The sequence below is a fragment of the Chiloscyllium punctatum genome, chromosome 13 (genome assembly GCF_047496795.1).
Source record: "Chiloscyllium punctatum isolate Juve2018m chromosome 13, sChiPun1.3, whole genome shotgun sequence".
Lineage (NCBI taxonomy): Eukaryota > Metazoa > Chordata > Chondrichthyes > Orectolobiformes > Hemiscylliidae > Chiloscyllium > Chiloscyllium punctatum.
Genome location: NC_092751.1, coordinates 95,009,920 through 95,028,806, shown reverse-complemented (window position 1 = coordinate 95,028,806; position 18,887 = coordinate 95,009,920). Strand labels below are relative to the sequence as shown.

Here is an 18,887-nt window from a genome sequence, read left to right as displayed (position 1 = left end):
AGTTCTGGTTCATAGGCTAGGTGTTGGATAATCACAAGATTGCTGTCAACTACTTTGATTTTCAAATGCTATATTCAAAAAACACGAATTGACATAAAAATATCCTTTCACTTCATGAATGCCATAATGTCTCCCAAAATGAAGAACTTCAAAGCTTGAAAATAAATAACAAAAATATCCAATTATGCCATCAGCTCTGCAACAAAAAATCCAATTATCTGCAGATCTGGCCACAGCTGCAGTAATTGGTGACCTGCACTTTTGGTCAGCAGACAATCGGAATGATGAAGGCAATTAAACACAGTCTTATACATGCCCTGCAGAGGTTATTGTGGATGCTATATCAGACCTCATCAATTTCAAAACGGAAAGAAACTAACTCCGAAGCTCTCCAGCCATGGTTGCAACCAAAATGTTAGCGAGGTGGTCATAAGGTAAATTATGTCAATGGAATGACAAATGCAGGCTTTGCAAAAACAGAGAGGAATAATTACAGGCCCAGGATATAATTGAGCAATTGACTGTCCTGCACTTGAGCTGTCATCTTAATGTGAAGTGCTGTCACACCCTGCAACACTACTAGAATCGGACAGCCCAGTCCACTTTGATCTATACTGACGCAAATGAAATGAGGTCAAAATCTGGTCATTAGAAACTCCCCTATGTGATTAAAGCTTTCAACTTTACAGGAGATTTTTTAATATATCAGTGATCACAAAGTGTAAACTGCCAACGCTTTGAAAAGAAAACAATATGTAAACAAGTTGCAATAATGATAGATGGACATGTTAGAACTAGAGACGTACTTCTTTAAAAGGTAACTAGGATTTAAATTTACTAGCTGAACAAAAAACATAGTTAAAAGAGGTAAAATAGTTGCACACATCCAGTTTTATATGCATACAGTTTGCAATTAGGAACTCCTAGATTAACAAAGTATAAATTACGTTAAGAAAGCTATATAAAAGACATTTTTCTTTCCTGTGTTTTGTATTCATGACTATTTCAGCAACACGAAGATTGCACGTTTGGGTCTTTAATTGCTGCCTTACCAGATCATCTTTGGGTTTCACCACTTTCATGAAGGCACCTCTGGCTGCTGCTTCCTTATATTCCTTTATCGTAACTTTCCTTGCATCTAGGAACTTCAGTTTTGGCAATTTGTGAAGAATGAAATATCTGATAAGGAAAATATAAGAGAATTTTTGGTTAATAATAATATTTTCAAATAATGTTGTTGACCAATAACATTATCGAAAGAACGGGGTATGGAATTGAATAAAACAATTAAAAACAACAAAATGGAGTTAACAATTACAAACTAAGTTCAGGCTTCTACTGCTAGTAGTCTTCTGCAGACACCTCTCAAATTTCAAATCAAATGTTGATCTTGCTGTTCATGTTAAAAATCACACACCAGGTTATAGTCCAACAGGGTTATTTGGAGGCACTAGTTTTCAAAGCACTGCTTCTTCTTCAGGTGCTTTTTATGCACCTTCTTTGCATCCTTAACTTTGTAATTCCTCACTCTATTCAATCACTGTATAATCTTGGTATGGTATGATCAGCCTGTCCTACACACCAAACAAAAAACATTTCATTGTAGCATAAAAAAGGATAAAAACCACCAAATGGAGTTAGAACAATATAGTGCAGTACAGGCCCTTCAACCCTCAACATTGTGAGGACCTGTGAAACCAATCTGGCAGCCCATTTAATGTACACAATTCCATATTTGTTCATATGGCTATCCAATGACCATTTAAACGCCTTAAAGCTGGCGAGTCTACTACTGTTGCTGACAGTGCGTTCCATGCCCGTATTACTCTCCGAATAAAGAAAGTACCTCTGACATCTGTCCTATCTATCACCCCTCAACTTAAAGCTATGCCCTCTCGTGCTAGCCACCACCATCCGAGGAAAAAAGCTCTCACTGTCCACCCTACCTAACCCTCTGATTATCTTGTATGCCTCAATTAAGTCACCTCTCAACCACCTTCTCTCCAACAAAAACAGCCTCAAGTCCTTCATCCTTTCCACATAAGGCCTTCCCTCATACCAGGCAATATCAAAGTAAATCTCCTCCGAACCCTTTCCAAAACTTCCACATGCTTCCTATAATGTGGTGACCAAAAGTATACATAATAGTCCAAGTGTGGCTGCAACAGAGAATGTAAGACATATCTTAGAATTTGAGACACAAGACATAAATACGATTTTAAAATCTTTCATTATTTATTATCTGGTTTCACTTCATCAGAATATCTAAGAATGTATTGTGGTTATGAAGAGCTTTTGAAGTGTAGTCATTATTGAGATACCAGGGAACAGATGCTCCAACCAAACAGTGCACAGCTCACAAACAGTACCAATATAATGACCAGATGATCATTTGTTCAGAATTGCGCTGGCTAAGAAAATTTTAACCAGGACTCGAAAAAAAATGAATTCCTCCCAAGTAGCACTGAAGGGTATTTTAACCAAGAAGGCAAATGAAGAGACCTGTAAAGACCTAAACAAAGTATATATCATGTTAAGATCACGATGTAAAGGGCACTGGGGCCTTGGATAGCAACAATTAGCTGATTGGTTTGTGGATAGTGACCAGTTATTGATGACGAAGACCTTCTACCTGCCAGCAGGTATACAGTTAGCTCTAAGGAAGCTTAACAGCTTTGGGGGACATAGTGTGGGTGTTTTGGCAAAAAGCATCAGACATCTGGGGAGAAGGCACTGTTTTCACTCTGCAATAAAATGCATCTCAAGCCTGAAGATAGCCAGTTTATTTCTCCTTATCAGTCACAGAAAGCTATAAGACAAGGATTTTCAAAAGTGGAATCAGTGCAAAAAGATGGAAGTATCAGGAGAAGGATGATTGAACAGAATTAGAATTATCTTTATTGTCACATATACTCAAATGAGTACAGTGAAAGGTTTACAGTTGCCACATTACAGCACCATCTTAGGCACAAAGGTACATAAGTACAGACTGAAAAGCAGAAGTCTGATTAGCACAAGAACCATCTCAGCAAGCCCTGCGGACAGGGACCACTGAATTGTTTCTGTCTCCATTCAAAATACCCATGCTTTTAACCTGTCTTTGTCTGCCTGCATATGTGTAGAGGGAGAGTTTATAAGGGGGTTATAGTTTTAACAAAATAGAGTTATATGTCAATAGTTCATAATTGTTTATGTATTTGCAATAAATCTTTGTTAAGTACAGAAACCAGTTCTATGCTGTTTGTCAACCGGGAGGTCGGTCAATTGGGGAGTTCTGCATATTCTTCAAAATCATTAACGTTCAATGAATCAGAGAATAATGGGGCTTGATTTTCAGTATGTGACCCCAGTGAAGCATAATAAGCCTCTATTTAATGATTCTTCTGAATGGTGCCACCATCAAACTGTGCAGCACTCCCGCAGCTGAGGTGTCAGTCTAAATTAGATACTCATGCCATTCAATGCAATATAAATCGTATCTCCCAAATCAGAGGCAGACTTGCTACCTCTGTGAGAGATGCCAAAGTCATTAACATCAAAAGGGGAAAGCAGTCATATTATATCTCAGCAATTAAAAGTTATTCAAATTAATGATGCAACTGCAGAAAAACCCAATAAAGACACTGAATAATTTCAAGGCAGGGTTAGGTTGATTCTTGTTAGCCAAAGGAATCAAAAGTTATTGTGGGGTAGACAGGAGTATCGAACTCAAAACAAACTGTTCAGGCACGACTTAGTGTGTGGCGGAGCAGGCTTGGAGGGTCACGCGATCTACTTCTACTCCCAGTTCACACTGAAGTCTGATTAAAGTTCTGCTCAAAGCAACAGCTTAAGTTAATTCATTTTTCACTCCTTATGTTTGATATGGCACCATTATAACCAAATGTTCTTCTGAAATCTTTGCCAAATATCGATCTTAAAAGTTTTAAACTGTTCAGTTTGCTCCAGATTGTATGTCTTAAGATGATCATATGGCTTGAGAGATAATATTTCAGATCGTAATTTGTAATAGCAGAGCAACAAATCATAAGATTTGGCTTTCTCTATTTAATGATAATGAAACTTTGTGTTGCAATTTGCTGACAGGTATGAATTGATAACATTGTAATGAGAAACAGGACCTATGAGGCTTAAGCAAACAGGGCAAGAAACTGTCAACTGTGCACCTCCTTAACCAACTAAATTAAATTAATGCCAAAAAGGAAAGAAATACAAGAAAAATAGACTGGATTAACAGAGGGAGGAAGAAAAGCAAAAGGTTTTAATTCAATTTTTTCTTTTAAAAATCTCAATTAAAAATCAAAGAAATAAAATACAAGCATACGAAACTGAAAGAGAGATAGATAGATCATTTGATCCCCTGAGCCTGTTTTGCCATTCAATACTGTACTGCTTGCAAAACAAAACTTTTCACTGTACCTAGGTACATGTGACAACAATAAATCAAGTCAAATCGATAAGGTCACAGTTGATCTGTTGTGTTCCAAATTCACATTCCCATTATTTCCCAATAACCCTGTTTCACTTGTCTAACAAGAATCCACCTACATTGCCCTTAAAAATATTCAATGACCCTGCCCCCAACTCCTTCTGAAGCAAAATCACATAACTCTCAGAGAGGGGAAAAACATGTCTTATCTCTGACCGGAATGGGTGACCCCTAATTTTAAAATACTATCCCTAGTTTTGGACTGATCCACAACAGGAAATTTCATGTTCACATCTATCTTACCAAGACCATTCAAGGTCTTATACACTTCAATCAAGTCACTTTCTAAACTCCAGTGGAAATATGCCAATGTGGCCAATCTCTCCAATCTGCTCATTCCCAGTATCAATCTAGTCTAGTCAAGAAGCCACACGTGCAATAGTTAATTTCCAGTGTAATCCTGTTTGGCAATAATTAGCACCTATCATATAAGAACGTTACTTGAGGCAAATAATGAGATGACATTTTTGTAAAATTAACAGCAATGTGGTGCCTTTCAGACAGAAATTTCAAATTTCTATCTTTAATCTAGTCTTTGTAGCTTCTGTTTATAAGTGAGGGAGTGCCATTCACCTCACTCTTATGTTGTCAGCGAACTATGACATATTATTAGCTTAGATTATGTGCAGTATGGAAACAGGCCCTTCAGCCCAACAAGTCCACAGCAACCCTCTGAAGAGTAACCAACCCAGACCCATTTCCCTCTGACTAATGCACCTAACACGATGGGCAATTTAGCGTGGCCAATTCACCTGACCTGGACTGTGGGAGCACCCGGAGGAAGCCCACACAGACATAGGGAGAATGTACAAACTCCACACAGACAGTCGCCCGAAGCTAGAAATGAACCTGGGACCTTGGTGCTGTGAGGCAGCAGTGCTAACCACTGAGCCACCATGCCGCCCATATTATAGCTCATCAACTACAAGTTATCCAAATAAATGATGCAACTGCATCGGTCAGGTTAAGCTAAACCTACACTTCTTAACTGCTATTTAGATAAAATAGGAAACTTTTTTTCTTTGAAATTAGGTTTTCAAACCAACATGAACAAAGTGATTTTCTCCACAGAAAACCGTGTTAAAATGTATTCATTTTTATTAATTCATGGGTTTTAGACAATGTTGGCTAGGCCAGCATTTATTGCCCAGACAGCAATAAATAGGCAACCATATAGCTACTGATCTGGATCCAGACCAGGTAATGATGGCAGATTTCCTTCCCTAAAAGACATTAGTGAAACAGTTGAGTTTTTACAACAGTCGCAGTGGTTACATGATTATCATGAGACTAGCTTTTAATCCCAGATTTTTAATGAATTCAAGTTTCAAAATCTGCTGTGGTGGGAAGTGCACTCATATATCCAAAACATTAACCTGGGATTCTGGATTACTGTCCAGTGACATGACACCCATGGTCTCTAACATGTAGACCACGATCAACTATGTATTAAGATCAACTGCGAGAGACATCACCAGCTTGTGTTACCCCACTATGCACATCTGTGCCAGTCAATCTCACCACCCAGCCATCTTTCTTTGCCGTGTGCACTTTGTTCAGCAGCTGCTTCTGCAAGACATGAGGCTGGAGAAGAGCGTACTCTCTTAACAGGCCTAATCAGTTTGTTGAATTGTGTTTCAGTCTGGTCCAGATGGACTGTCATTGCACAATAAAGTAACATTTGTGGTAGCAATGCAAACAAATGAATAGGAAATATACTAGGAATGGATGTGTGAAATCAGTATATTACAGTAACATAGGAGGCTACTCAGCCCATCATATCCATGCAGAGTCACTGCAAGAGCATCTCAGCTAGTCATGCTTCTCTATCTGTTCTCTGCAGATATTTTTCTTCAGCTGCATGTCTAATATATCTGTACAGGATGAAGAAAATCGACAGGGAATGCTGCCATGACCTATACCCAAAATCAATGCAATAAAAATCAGGAAACAAATCACAACCCACAGAAGTGACCTCCCGTGCCCCTACACTTGAAAGCAGCAGCAGCAACACTCTAATTGTTCCACAGTTGCAGATCCAGAACCCAATGAGATGACATTTTTTCTCTCCCATTGGCAGAGTGATGAACAAATTACAAGCTGAGGATGAGCAATGAACCTGGACCATCTAAAAAATGTACTGATAGCAGAATACATTTCTGTTCTCAATTGTAAAAGACGGAAGTGTGTTTGCTTTATATTGTTACCAAGGTAGATCAATAAGTTAAAAGGGAAATTTATAACAAATCCACATAAGTTATTTTTTCACAGGATGAAGAAGGATGAAGTGTGAAGACAATTTGAAAGCGGAATAACTATTTCTTTCTAAATCAGCTGCACTGACCATTCTGCATTGGTCATCTTCTGGGCAAACACAAGAAATCATTCACAGATGGTGAAGTAATAAAGAAGCAATGGCCAAAGCTGCTCTTTATTCCATGATCTCAAGAAAAAAACACCTAATCATGGCAATCGAGAGCATACCATTTTGTGCTTCTATAGGGGCAAAACAAATGGAATCTTTGTCCAAAGGCATCTTTCAGCAACTACTGCGGGACCTGAAGGACTGTGAATGGCTCTCACTGCAGTTTGATGAATCCACCATCACAACCCAGCTGATTCTCATATGGTTCTTAAGGACATGATAACTGAAAAGGATCATCTTACTCTTTTGCTCCTTTGAGAACACAAAGGCTGAAGATATCTACCATGAAATGAAAAAATGCATGAATTGAGAAACCAGTTTCCATCATAACTAATTGTGTACAAGCCTTGCTTTGTACAAATGTGGCCTTTGGTGCGTTTTGCAAGATTTCCCCTCCATTGTCAATTACCACTGTATAACACACCAACAAACATTAGGAGTAATGGATGGACTTTTTGCATGTAATGTAAGTTGTTGTTAAGATTGGAACCTTGACTGGAGCCACAGCCTTGCAGCATCAGTTGTTTAACTCCTTAACTTGATGAACTCAATGCCGCCTATGGTGAACTAATCCTCCATGCTGATGTGAGGTGGTTAAGGAAACATGCTCGAAAGAATTTTAGATCTAGTGATTGAAATAATCACTTTTTTAACAATCAAAGAATGCAGCAAGATGTCAGACAATGGGCAGTTGCTCAACCTCAATTTCCTTACAGACATAATGTCAAAACTGAACGAGCTAAACCATGAACTGCAGGCGAGGACAGCGATTTAGCGCATATCAGTGTGGCAAATGCATTCAAATTTAAATTAATTTTCAGTCCTCCAAACTTAAAAATAAAATGCCAATACATTTTGAGTCTAAAGAAAATACCAGAGAGAAAAAAAAATCAAATATAAAGAAAAATGTTTCAACCCAGCAGACCTGTGTGCATGCCTTGAGGATGTTAGCAGAGGAATTCAACAAATGGTTTCAGGAATTAGGTGCGAAGAAACAAATTGGCTCAAATCCGTTCTTCAAGTAGACGTTGGGGGGTTAGCAACCAAATTCCATTAGGTATGTGACTTACAAAGCAGTGGAGTTGATATGGAAATATTATGATGTGGAGATGCCAGTGTTGGACTGGGATGGACAAAGTTAAAAATCACACAACACCAGTCCAACAAGTTTATTTGGAAGTACTAGCTTTCGGAGCACTGCTCCTTCAACAGGTAGCTGTGGTGCAGGATCATAAGACACAGAATTTATAGCAAAAGATCACAGTGTCATGCATGCAATTGATATGATATATTGAATAAACCTAGACTGTTGTCAAGTCTTTCATCTTTTCGAATGGGTTGCAGGTTTCGCTTCATTAGTATGTAAATCTCAGAACTTCTTTCAAGTCACATTCTTGTGATAACTTATGATTTTATGTATAAAAAAAGTGACATCTTAAATCAGACAATGCATTAAAGGTGTGAGGTTAGAGTCTGTCTGTATCCCAATCTGGAGTCAGGCTGGTTCTACTTCCAAAGTAGGAATCTATAAAATGTTATCTGGATTGACTGCCTGCAGTTTGTATGCTTTTTGAACAAAATAGAATGTATCTGCAAATGCAAATTCACCCTATAGACTTGTGTGTATGCATGCGTGCATGTGAGGGAGAGAGAGAGAGAGAGTATGAAAAGATGAAAGACCTAACAGCAATCTAGGTTTGTTCAATAAATCATTTCGGTTTCATGCATGATACTGTGATCTTTTACTATAAATTCTGTGTCTTCTAATGCTGCGCCACAGCTATTTGATGAAGGAGCAGCGCTCCGAAAGCTAGGATTTCCAAATAAACCTGTTGATCTATAACCTGGTGTTGTGTGATGTTTAACTATGGAGATATTAGCATGCAAAGTCATTTTTAGCTGAAAGGCAAATCAAGAGACAAGGATTTTTGGGGATTCACAACTATAGAAAAATATCCACTATTATTATCCTGTGCTTTTAATGTGAAAGCTTGCTTTGACACCGCATACCTTTATGGTTTGATTTGATTTGATTTATCTATTGTCACGTGTATTTTGTTACAAAATACAGGAAAAGTTGTTGTATAGTATCACCACTCTCTGGCGCCATCTTAAAACTCAGAAAAATAAACCAAAACATCCAAAGAACGATAATCTATTTCAGTATCTCACACATCTCACAAATACACTTTTGATAGACTGTATGCAGGTAGCAGTTTCAAACTACAATCAGAGTTCAAGGTGATGGCACACTGTGTTTGGTTTTACATTTATATAACACTAAAACTAAACTGTTTATTCTTTCTATTATAATACACTAATCTGGAATGAACTGCTTGCCATATGTTTAAAGGCTGGATAGGCTAGGCCTATATCCTCTGGAGTTCAGAAGAGCCAGGAGTGACTTTATTGAAACATACAAGATTCTGAGGGGACTTGACAGCTGACTGTGGAAAGGTTGTTTCCTCTTGTGGAAGAATTGAGAACTAGGTGTCACATTTTAAAAGTAAAGGGTCACCCAGTTAAGATACATTTCTTTCTCTCAGAGGGTTGAGTGGCTTTAAAATTCCCTTCCTGAAAAGGCAGTGGACATAGTCGTTTAAATATTTTTAGGTAGACAGATTCTTGAATACCAAGGGGATAAAAGATTGCAGGAATGTAGAGTTGAGGCTGAAATCAGATCAGCCATGATCTTATTGAATGGTGAAGCCTGTTTAAAAGGCCAAGCAGCCTGTTCTTGTTCCTTGTTCACATGTTTCTTTTGGGGTAGACCTTGGATTGCACTCAATTCAAAAAGTTATCTTGTGCTTAAAAGTTTTGGACCACTGTGCTACACTGACAACTCCACTATAATTCAATAAATTTGCATAAAGGTATGCAACCAGAAATACCAATCATCTGCAGAGGAACCCTGTGTGCTAATTGATCATTTACTTCTTAACAGATGTCCGTTAGGAGCACAATTGAATTAAAAATTGTGGCTGATTGTTCCATTCCTTGTCCGTGGTTGAAATTGCTGATCATAGCAGAAACCAGTAACGAAAAATTGGGCTTGCTAGATACAGTTCAATATCACATCACAGTATGCTATTAGGAATGAAGCAGTTAAGACTGAGTATCTGAGTCTAACAAGGGCTACTGATGCTGAAAGCATCAAGAGGGAAGCCAAACTGCTAAATTCAGATTCAGATATTGAAATCAGCATGAGCTGAAAAGACTAATTTCTTGGCCTTGAGGAATCTAATGAGGATAGGAAGCTCAATATCCTTTTCTATTTTAGCCCTGTAAAGTTGGTAATTGCTCTGCTCCATTGGGCATTAACTGCTTGAGCCATTTTTCTACTACTGTACCACTATAAAACAAAGCTTAGTGTAATTAGTGTTGCAGATATGTCACCTCATCAGCACTGGCCAAACCCTAAGTAAACATCAGCTAACATTCACATAAGTTAAATTCATCACATTCAATTAGCATTATACTATTGTGGGCATTAGGTAGCTTGAGTTTTTTTAAACTGGAGCTGTGTACTGAGTAGATTATTGAGAGAGATTCTTAGACTTTTCTATCAAGTCAGTCACTTCTGGTTGAATGGGTTGGTTGCCATTGCACTTTAATCTTATACTTATGTGGGGAGTACTGTTGAAGTCGTTGCTGTTGGCAGGAGGCCAAACATTGGAGACAACGGTCCTTAAGGATTTCTGCTGATTCAGACTCAGTGAATATATTTTGAAAAGAACTCTCAGCCGTCTGCAATGCTCTGACCTGTATTGGTTGCATAAGCTGGAAGAGGAAAACATCAACAATCTCTCTTAAGACAGCAAAATCCATTGTTTAGTTGGAGTTGGCAAAAATAGCACCAACTTGCACTTGTACACTGCCTTTGATGCACCGAAATGTTCAGTGATCTCTCTCAGAAGTCTGATGAGATAATGATTGCAGAGGCAAAAATGAGCTATTAGATGCAGCGACAAGCAGTTTGGTCAAATAGAGGCTTTTAGTGTAGGTCGCAAAGTCATCTTGTTGCATATCTCCAAATAATATTGTTCCACCATTTGTGGCCATACTTTCTGCTGTTGAGGCTCTCAACCATGGAATCGATCCTGAAAACTCCCTGCTTCTTTCTCTTCTTTTAAGACATTTCTTAAAACCTACTTCTTCAACCCCCAGTTTATGATCACTAGTCTGATATTTATTTAAATGGTTCAATGTAAAATTTTGGCCAATTACACAGCCATGAAATGAATTTAGAGGTTTTATTATGGTAAAAGAACTATACACATGGAAGTTGTTTCAAGGGAACTGGAATGGTAAAAAGGAAAAAGTCCAAGTGCTGGCTAGTGTTGGGATTTAAAAGGGATTACAAGAGACAGCGGAGCTTAATTAGATCCAATATCAGGAGACCAGTTGGGGGATCTGGTTCCTCCTGCTTGTACTAATAAACCAGCTCTCTTAACCCAGCAGTACATCCGTACAAACAGAAACAATTGGTTTCCTTTACTGAACACTGTGCAAGTACAAAGAGCAGGCTTACTCAATCACAAATACAAAAGTAGCATATCACAGATGCAGGAAATCTGAATTATAAACAGAACATGTTGAAAATGCACAGCAGGTCAGTCCTGCTGAGTATTTCCAGCACTTTCTGTTGATGGGGTCATGAACTAGTTTTGAGGAAAAGATCATACATTGTAGGAGGAGGAGGAGAGCATTCAGCCCATTAAGTGTGCTCTGCTATTCAATGAAATCATGGCTGATCTGATCATTCTCAACTTCACTTGAGGCAGCACGATGGGGTGGGGTAGGGTGGGGAGTGGAAGCTCCTCAGAAGTCAGTATGGACTTGATGGGTCGAATGGCCTGCTTTCTGCTGTCAGGATTCTGCAATTCTATTCGTCTATGATTCACTTTCCTGCCTGATCCCCATAACCCTTCATTCCCTTACTGATTAAAGTCAGCACCTTTCTCTGGCCTGGAAGCCCAGAGCCAATCTGGCTTAGAACAGAAGTTTAACTCCCATCCAGATAGTCTAATGGCTGGCTGCTAGCCGCTAACATTATTGATAGGGATGGTACTCCTGGCTATCCCCCCCCGCCCGCCCCCCCACCAATGAGGGGGATCTAGTTTAGCTTTGTCACCAGATAAGTGTCAGATTTTACCAGGACCAGGCTTCCAGGCCTGGATGAGGGTTTGAGGGGACCTGTGTGTAGCCATTTTGTTTTTGGGGAAGGTTGGTGTTGCATTTAACAGGGCAGTGGGGACTAATTGTAAGAAGTAACAATTGCTACCCCCAACCAGCCCAGCCAGCTTCAGTCTGGCACTTCGCCCAAGTATCTACCCACCCACCCAGCAGCAGCAGAAGGCTCTTTAGTAGCAGATAAAATACCAGTGGCAATAGGAAAGTTACCAGCAGGGCCAACACTATGGCACCAACCTCTGCCTGCCAATCTGTTTCTGGAGTTGAGATGGGGGAAGGGATTGTCAGGTGCAATGGGTATCAAATTTCACTGTTTGGCAGAAATTCTCAGTCATTAATTTTCTGCCACTTCAGTAATAAACATACAAAACAATGAATTTCTCCCAAAATAAACAATGACCTGGTTCTTGTCAGTGGTGAATAGACTGCAATGTGATGGCACTAAACATCGAGATTTAATTTTTGCTGTGTGATTAGGCATGAGACAGTAATGGAAACATCCCAATGAACCTAAACAGGCAGTGTTTTCCCTGCCAAGGCTGGTAGCACATGGTATCCGGGAGCTGGGAGTGGTGGTCAGGTGGTGAACAGCCACAAAATGAAGAAGAATCAGAAACTTTAAAATATCAAGTTTTACTGGGACCCACTGCAAGGCAAGTGTGAATCCACATGGCGATATTGTATCAGCAACTTAACCAGGCAAACAAGCAATCAACTGTAACTTACTTATGGCTGTAAATTCAAGGATCAATGAGTCTCTTGAGCTGTCTGCTACAAAGGTGCTGCCTATGTAGAAGGCTTGTATTCACAGCACTTGTTCTTGCAGCAAATCTTCAGTACTTGACAGGTGATTTCCAAATTTTTGGAAGACTTCTTGCCTACCTCAGACGTTTCTCGCCTTGGTCTGATCTTCTCTGCTGTCAGCCTTCACTGCAGCTTGATCAGGTTACACCATGTGACTGTGAACCTCTTATTAGGAACACAAGGAACAGCAACATCAACCACATCAGTTGCCTTCTCCTCAGCAATAAAACACTCCACAGGACAGAAGGAAAGGACACAGACTTAGTTCAAAGGAAGAAATACCTTCCCTTCATTACAACACATACAGGATCTATCAACCTTTATCTGCTTCAATTCTCATTTCTAATCTGTTTGCACATTTGCTGTGTCATTTTTGCTTCTAGCAACTGCTAACTAATAAACTCAATTAGGGGTCCTTTACCAACATAAATTCATTTGGTTTTGGGAGAAAGATGTCCACGGTGGGCAGGGGGGGGAATGAGTTCCTTGGTAAATTAACCTTGGTGAATAAAGGAGGAGAGACAACTCATACTCCCTCATCTCGGCACTTGGCAATTTGGGGCATCCTGTCCATGACTGCAATAACTTGGAGAACCTTTGGTAGCAGCTGATTGTAATAATGTTCTTGATCATAGTATGCTATGACTCCAAATGGATAGAAATCAATCAACTGCATTGTCACACGTGTGAAACAGCAATTACATTGCTGAAAGAGATATTTGTAATTCACAGAACCTTGACCTTGTAATCTCGATGGACCACAATTTATCAATGAATTTATTAAATTGTTCTCAGCATTATATGGATTTATACCCATCAGCTCACCAAGATATTCTCAAACCAACAATGAAGTTGACAGAGAGCTAGCTACAGTGCAAGCAACGTCAACGAAGAACAATGACATAACAACTTTCACTTCTGTGACATACGTCAACTCAAACTCCACTCTAAAATTGTACAGCGCCATGCGAATTCCAGATGGTAAGAAAACCTGGAATTCAACCACCTACTTCTAGCACGTACACACACGCACACACTGTCTAAGTACAAAATGATAACTTGAATAATGTGAGCGTGAAAGAGGATGAATATTGCTCCAGCCAGATGTGAAAGGATGACAAACATCACAAGACATTAAATCTGCCAGCCCTCCAACCAGGAAAGCCAGTTTGAATCTGAGACCATGCTCACTCTAGACAATTGAACAAGCACCACATCTACAGGCTTACCTCATCCAGAGTATGAAACAATGAGACACGACAGACATGAATCAATTGCCAAACTGAAGCAACTGCCAATATCAACAAGACATGTTGCACCATTCAGTAGTCCAGATGACAACCAGACTAATGAGCCAGAGTCAGCTACAAATTACCGTCCTGCACAGCAGAGTGCAAGAGACCACCCACAGGATTTAGCCCTCCATGGGAGGAGAGGGCGTGTTCTTTTTGGCTTCTGAAATTGCCACAATGGTCATCCCCATAAAAGGAGTAGAAATAAAAGATAGAAAAACAAAAAGATTAGGACTCCAACAGACCCCCTTTTAAGTCACAGCTTCTTTGATTTTTGCAACAGAGAAATGGAATTCAGAGGTGGAGGTGGAGTGCAAGTGAATAATCTCATGATAAAATGCAGTTTACAGTAAGATAAATAAACTTATTGTTTTCCTTACCCCTAGCAGGCTGGTCAAAAATATCAAAAATATTACAGGGCAGTATTTTCTAAGAAATAGTCAATTCACTTGGTATAAAAAGGAAAAATGCCTAAATTGTGTCCAACTGTAATCCATTATCATATAGAGCAATTGATCCATTAAGTATAAACAAACAAGCAGAAGACAGTTCTTCTTTAAATCAGTACATGCCATGGATCTGATTAATATTGTGTATCAAAGTGTCAGTCATGCTAAGTATGCCATTCTTTTACCTAATTGGTTCAAATATCATATTCCTAAAACAGCAACAAATCTCACTTGAAATTAATTAGGAATGAGCCAATGAATAAAACAATTTATCAACAATTATTTTTATTAAAAAGGGCAGTTATTTCCTGCTGGTTTGTTCCATCATTCAATATCTGACCCTTTCTCAAGGGAAGAAGTCAGAGATTTACAATCAGCTACCAATTTTGGTACAAATTTCCATTATCAACAGCAATTACCTTTAACTGACTTCAGGATGTACCTATTTAAAGTAGTTGGTCCACCCCCTCATAATTAGATGATAGGATGCCATGGCTTACTTCGTGAAAAATTCTTTTTCTTATAAAATAACTTATCTTCTCAACTTACTGTGAGCAATGAAATAAGTGATTTTATTTAAAATAAATACAGAATTAATTAAATGTTTGATTAGTTTTGCTTTCAACCAAAAATATCAACATCACAAAAACAAATATGAAGAGTATAATAAATTTAAGCTCTATTGCCATGGTTCCAAGGCAACTCAATTTGAGTTAAGCATTTCAAATTAGTTAGCATCAAAATATATTTTCAGTGTTGACAGTACTGGTCAATGTGCATGGTTATCGACAATGTTAAACTGTCCAGCCCATATTCTAATATTTCTTGTGGTCCCTGTTCAAGGCAAAGAGCAAAATAAAATTCAGTACTTAAATAAAATTGTCATATGACAAAAGGTAGAGAAATGTAATCAGATTACAATTAATGCTGAGTGAATATTATGTTAGGAGCAAATTCTGAAATTTGATTAAGGAGGTAGTTTAAGAGATGAACTTCTTGGGACAAGAAATGGAGTTATCAGACAGAGAAAACCGATGACTCAACTGTCAATGGTGGGGCTGGTGGAATTTTGGTAATGGATAGCAAAACGATTGAAGATCAGGCAAAACAACACAGTTGAAGATGATTCGAAGGGCTGAAGAAAGGTTTTAAAATAGGCTGATCTGAAACAATGAAGGGCATTCATTTCAAGAGTAGCTATAATACAAGAGCAAGGATGCACTACTGAGGGTGTACAAGTCTCTGGTCAGACTGCTTTTGGAGTATTGAGAGCTCTTTTGGTCCCCATATCTAAGAAAGGATGTGATGGCTTTGGAGTGGGTCCAGCTGAGGTTCACTAGAATGAGCCTGGGAATGAAGTGTTTGTCATGTGAAAAAGTAGAGGAGGATTCTGGATCTGTACTCAGTGGAGTTGAGAAGGATGATGGAGGATCTGATTGAAACTTAAATAATGGGGAGACCTGGACACATTGGATATAGGGAAGATATTTGCAACGATAGGAGTGACTAGGGCCTGAGTACACAGCAGAGGGAAGACATGACTCTTACAACTGAAATGAGGAAGAATTTCTTCAGCCAGAAGGTGGTGAATCTGTGGAACTCATTGCTGCAGAAGGCTGTGGAAGCCAAATCAGAGTGTTTTAAAGACAGAAACAGATAGTACCTGGATTAGTAAGTGGTTCAAGGGTTACAGGGAGAAAGCAGGAGAATGGGGTTGAGAAATGTCTTCGCCATGATTGAATGGTAGAGCAGACTCATTGGGCCGAATGGCCAATTCTGCACCAATATCTTATGACCTTATGATTTATGCATGAGGATCAGAAATTTAATTTGGGGGTGTCAGGTAACTGGAAACAAATGTTGCTAAACAAAGGGGTAAAGCAGGTGTGCATGAGGCATAGGACAGGAAAGGGTTTCGTCAAAGACGTTAAGATGAGCTGTGATTTGTGGACAGTGAACTAAAGCAAGAAAAATATCAATTTGGAGATTAAATTTACAATGGCATTACATAGCTAGGTTTAGACCATAGAGTTCCTTGGCTGACCATGAGGAAATGTTGCTTGAGTTAACTTGCTAGGATCATTTAATAAAGCTCAACACAACTTGATTCTAATTGCCTGTGGGAGCCTGAGCTACCTGCTCACCTTGCAGATTTTTTACAAAGAGAGAGTACAATGTCATCCCATTGCTATCCTGATCAGACCATTGCTTGTTATGCATCATGCAAACTTGAAAGTGGAAAAAAGGCAGCCACTTACAGACCTGCAATGTGCCCATTCTGCTGAAGCTACCCTAGAAATGTGAAGTATCTGAAAAGTTTGAACAGGTCAACCAAACTTTTTCTCACAGCTATTACGCAGCAATGACATGAGTGGTATTTTCCACTTATGGGATACTCCCACCAATCCAAAACGATGGTGTATCTAAGATAAAATTAAGCAATGTCAAGTCCAAAATTCAATCCAGTTTGATATCAGGTAAGCTGTCCGTAGATGCCAATGATTGATTGTTTAAATGACCTTCAGTGTGTTAGTAATAGGCAGACTATAGGGTGTGCCCTCCACTCTATATCCTGAAGTCAATGGCCAGATCCTTCATTTTGCTGACGTTGATGGAGAGATTGTTGTATTTACACTATGCCACTAAGCACTAATCTCTTTTCTGTCTCCTGTCTAGTCTTGTTTGAGATCTGACTTACAAGGGTTGTTTCATCAGCAATCCTGTAAATGGAGCTGGGTCACAATTCGGCCATACAATCATGCATGTATAAGAAGTATTGTAGGGAGCTGAGTATGCTGGTGTTGAGGATTATGATGGATGATATGTTGTTGTCTATTCTCACTGATTGCAGTCTACAGATCAGGAATTCGAGGATCAAGTTACAGAGGGGGGAACGGAGACCTAGGTCTCAGAGCTTAGAGATAGGTTTGTTTGGAATTATGGTGTTGAAGACAGAGCTGTAATCAGTAAGTAGAAGCCTGACATAGGTACCTTTGTTATCCAGATGTTGTGGGGATGAGTGTAGGACCAGGGAGTTGGCGTCTGCCATGGACCTGTTGTGCCAGTAGGCAAATTTTGTGATTGACAACATTTGCTGAATAATCCTGAGGGCACTTGTAGTTATGGCCAACTTAAGGTAGTCATCTGAGCTCATAACATGACTCACTTATGCTTGCTAGAAGCAACTTGTATTCATAAGCAGAGATCTGTTCTCCTCAAAGAAAACAGATAGAGTCAAACAATATAGCAACAGACCCTTCGGCCCTCCTATGTCTATGCCAAACTGTCTAAGGTTCGCAATTTCTTTTCTTACGCTACCTGGGGAAGCATGGCGAGTCTATAATTCCTTGTTGTTTTCTCTGCGGAAACACTTCGACAAATCAGAGGAACTCTGCCAACTAATTAATGATCTCACAGTGAAGACACCCATAGTAGCAGTAACGAAATTATGATTTATGTTTATGTTCAGTTTGAGTGCAGTCTGAGACATCTATGAAAAAAAATAAATGTGAACTATTATGAAGGCACAAAAGAAAACATGGCTAAAGTGATATGGAAAATTTTGTTCAAGAATTGTTCAATAGAGATGTAGTGGCAGACATTTAACGGATTTCAGAATACACAGAATTGATATATTCAAAAGAATATGAACATTTACATCGTACCTACCATTTGTGATTAACTAGAAGATCTAACAAAGAAAAAGCATAATTGTTCAAACACAGGCAGAACAGAAATTTAGACACAAATAAAACTAAAAAAAAATTAATAAGGAGGGAAAATTAGAGTTTGACGGAAAGCGGAGTAAAAACTTAAGAACAAATAGTAAGAGTTTCTCTATGTGTTGAAAGGAATGGAGTTAACAAAGTTAGCATTGATCCAAGAGAAAGTGAGTCAGAAGAATAATTAATAGAAAATAAAAAGATAGCACATGAGCTGGACAGGTAGTTTGCATCGTCTTCACTATTGTCAATTGTTGGAGCTATGGCCAGGCAAGTGCCCAGGTCCTGATGGACTTCTTTCTAGGGTCAAAAGAAAAACTGCCAATGAGATAGTTGATGCATTAGTTTTAATTTTTCAAAATTCTTCTATTCAGAGAAGGCCTCATTGGACTGTAAGAGAGCAAATGGAACAGGTAATTTGTATATTCTGATGTCTGAGATCCTTGTTTCCAAGATAAATAAGTGATGGAGATGAAAAACATCACCATATAGGAAATTTATCATACAGGTGCA

General features: G+C 38.9%; 1 protein-coding gene across 5 annotated transcripts in view; it reads right to left on the bottom strand.

Annotated features, from left to right (window-relative positions):
* lrmda (leucine rich melanocyte differentiation associated) overlaps positions 1-18,887 on the bottom strand; it is an 891,213-nt gene that overhangs the window by 296,660 nt on the left and 575,666 nt on the right. For all 5 annotated transcript variants that reach the window (XM_072583307.1, XM_072583309.1, XM_072583308.1 and 2 more), the window contains one exon: positions 1,053-1,179. In XM_072583307.1, coding sequence (XP_072439408.1) covers positions 1,053-1,179 — 127 coding nt within the window. The remainder of the gene's footprint in view (positions 1-1,052; positions 1,180-18,887) is intronic.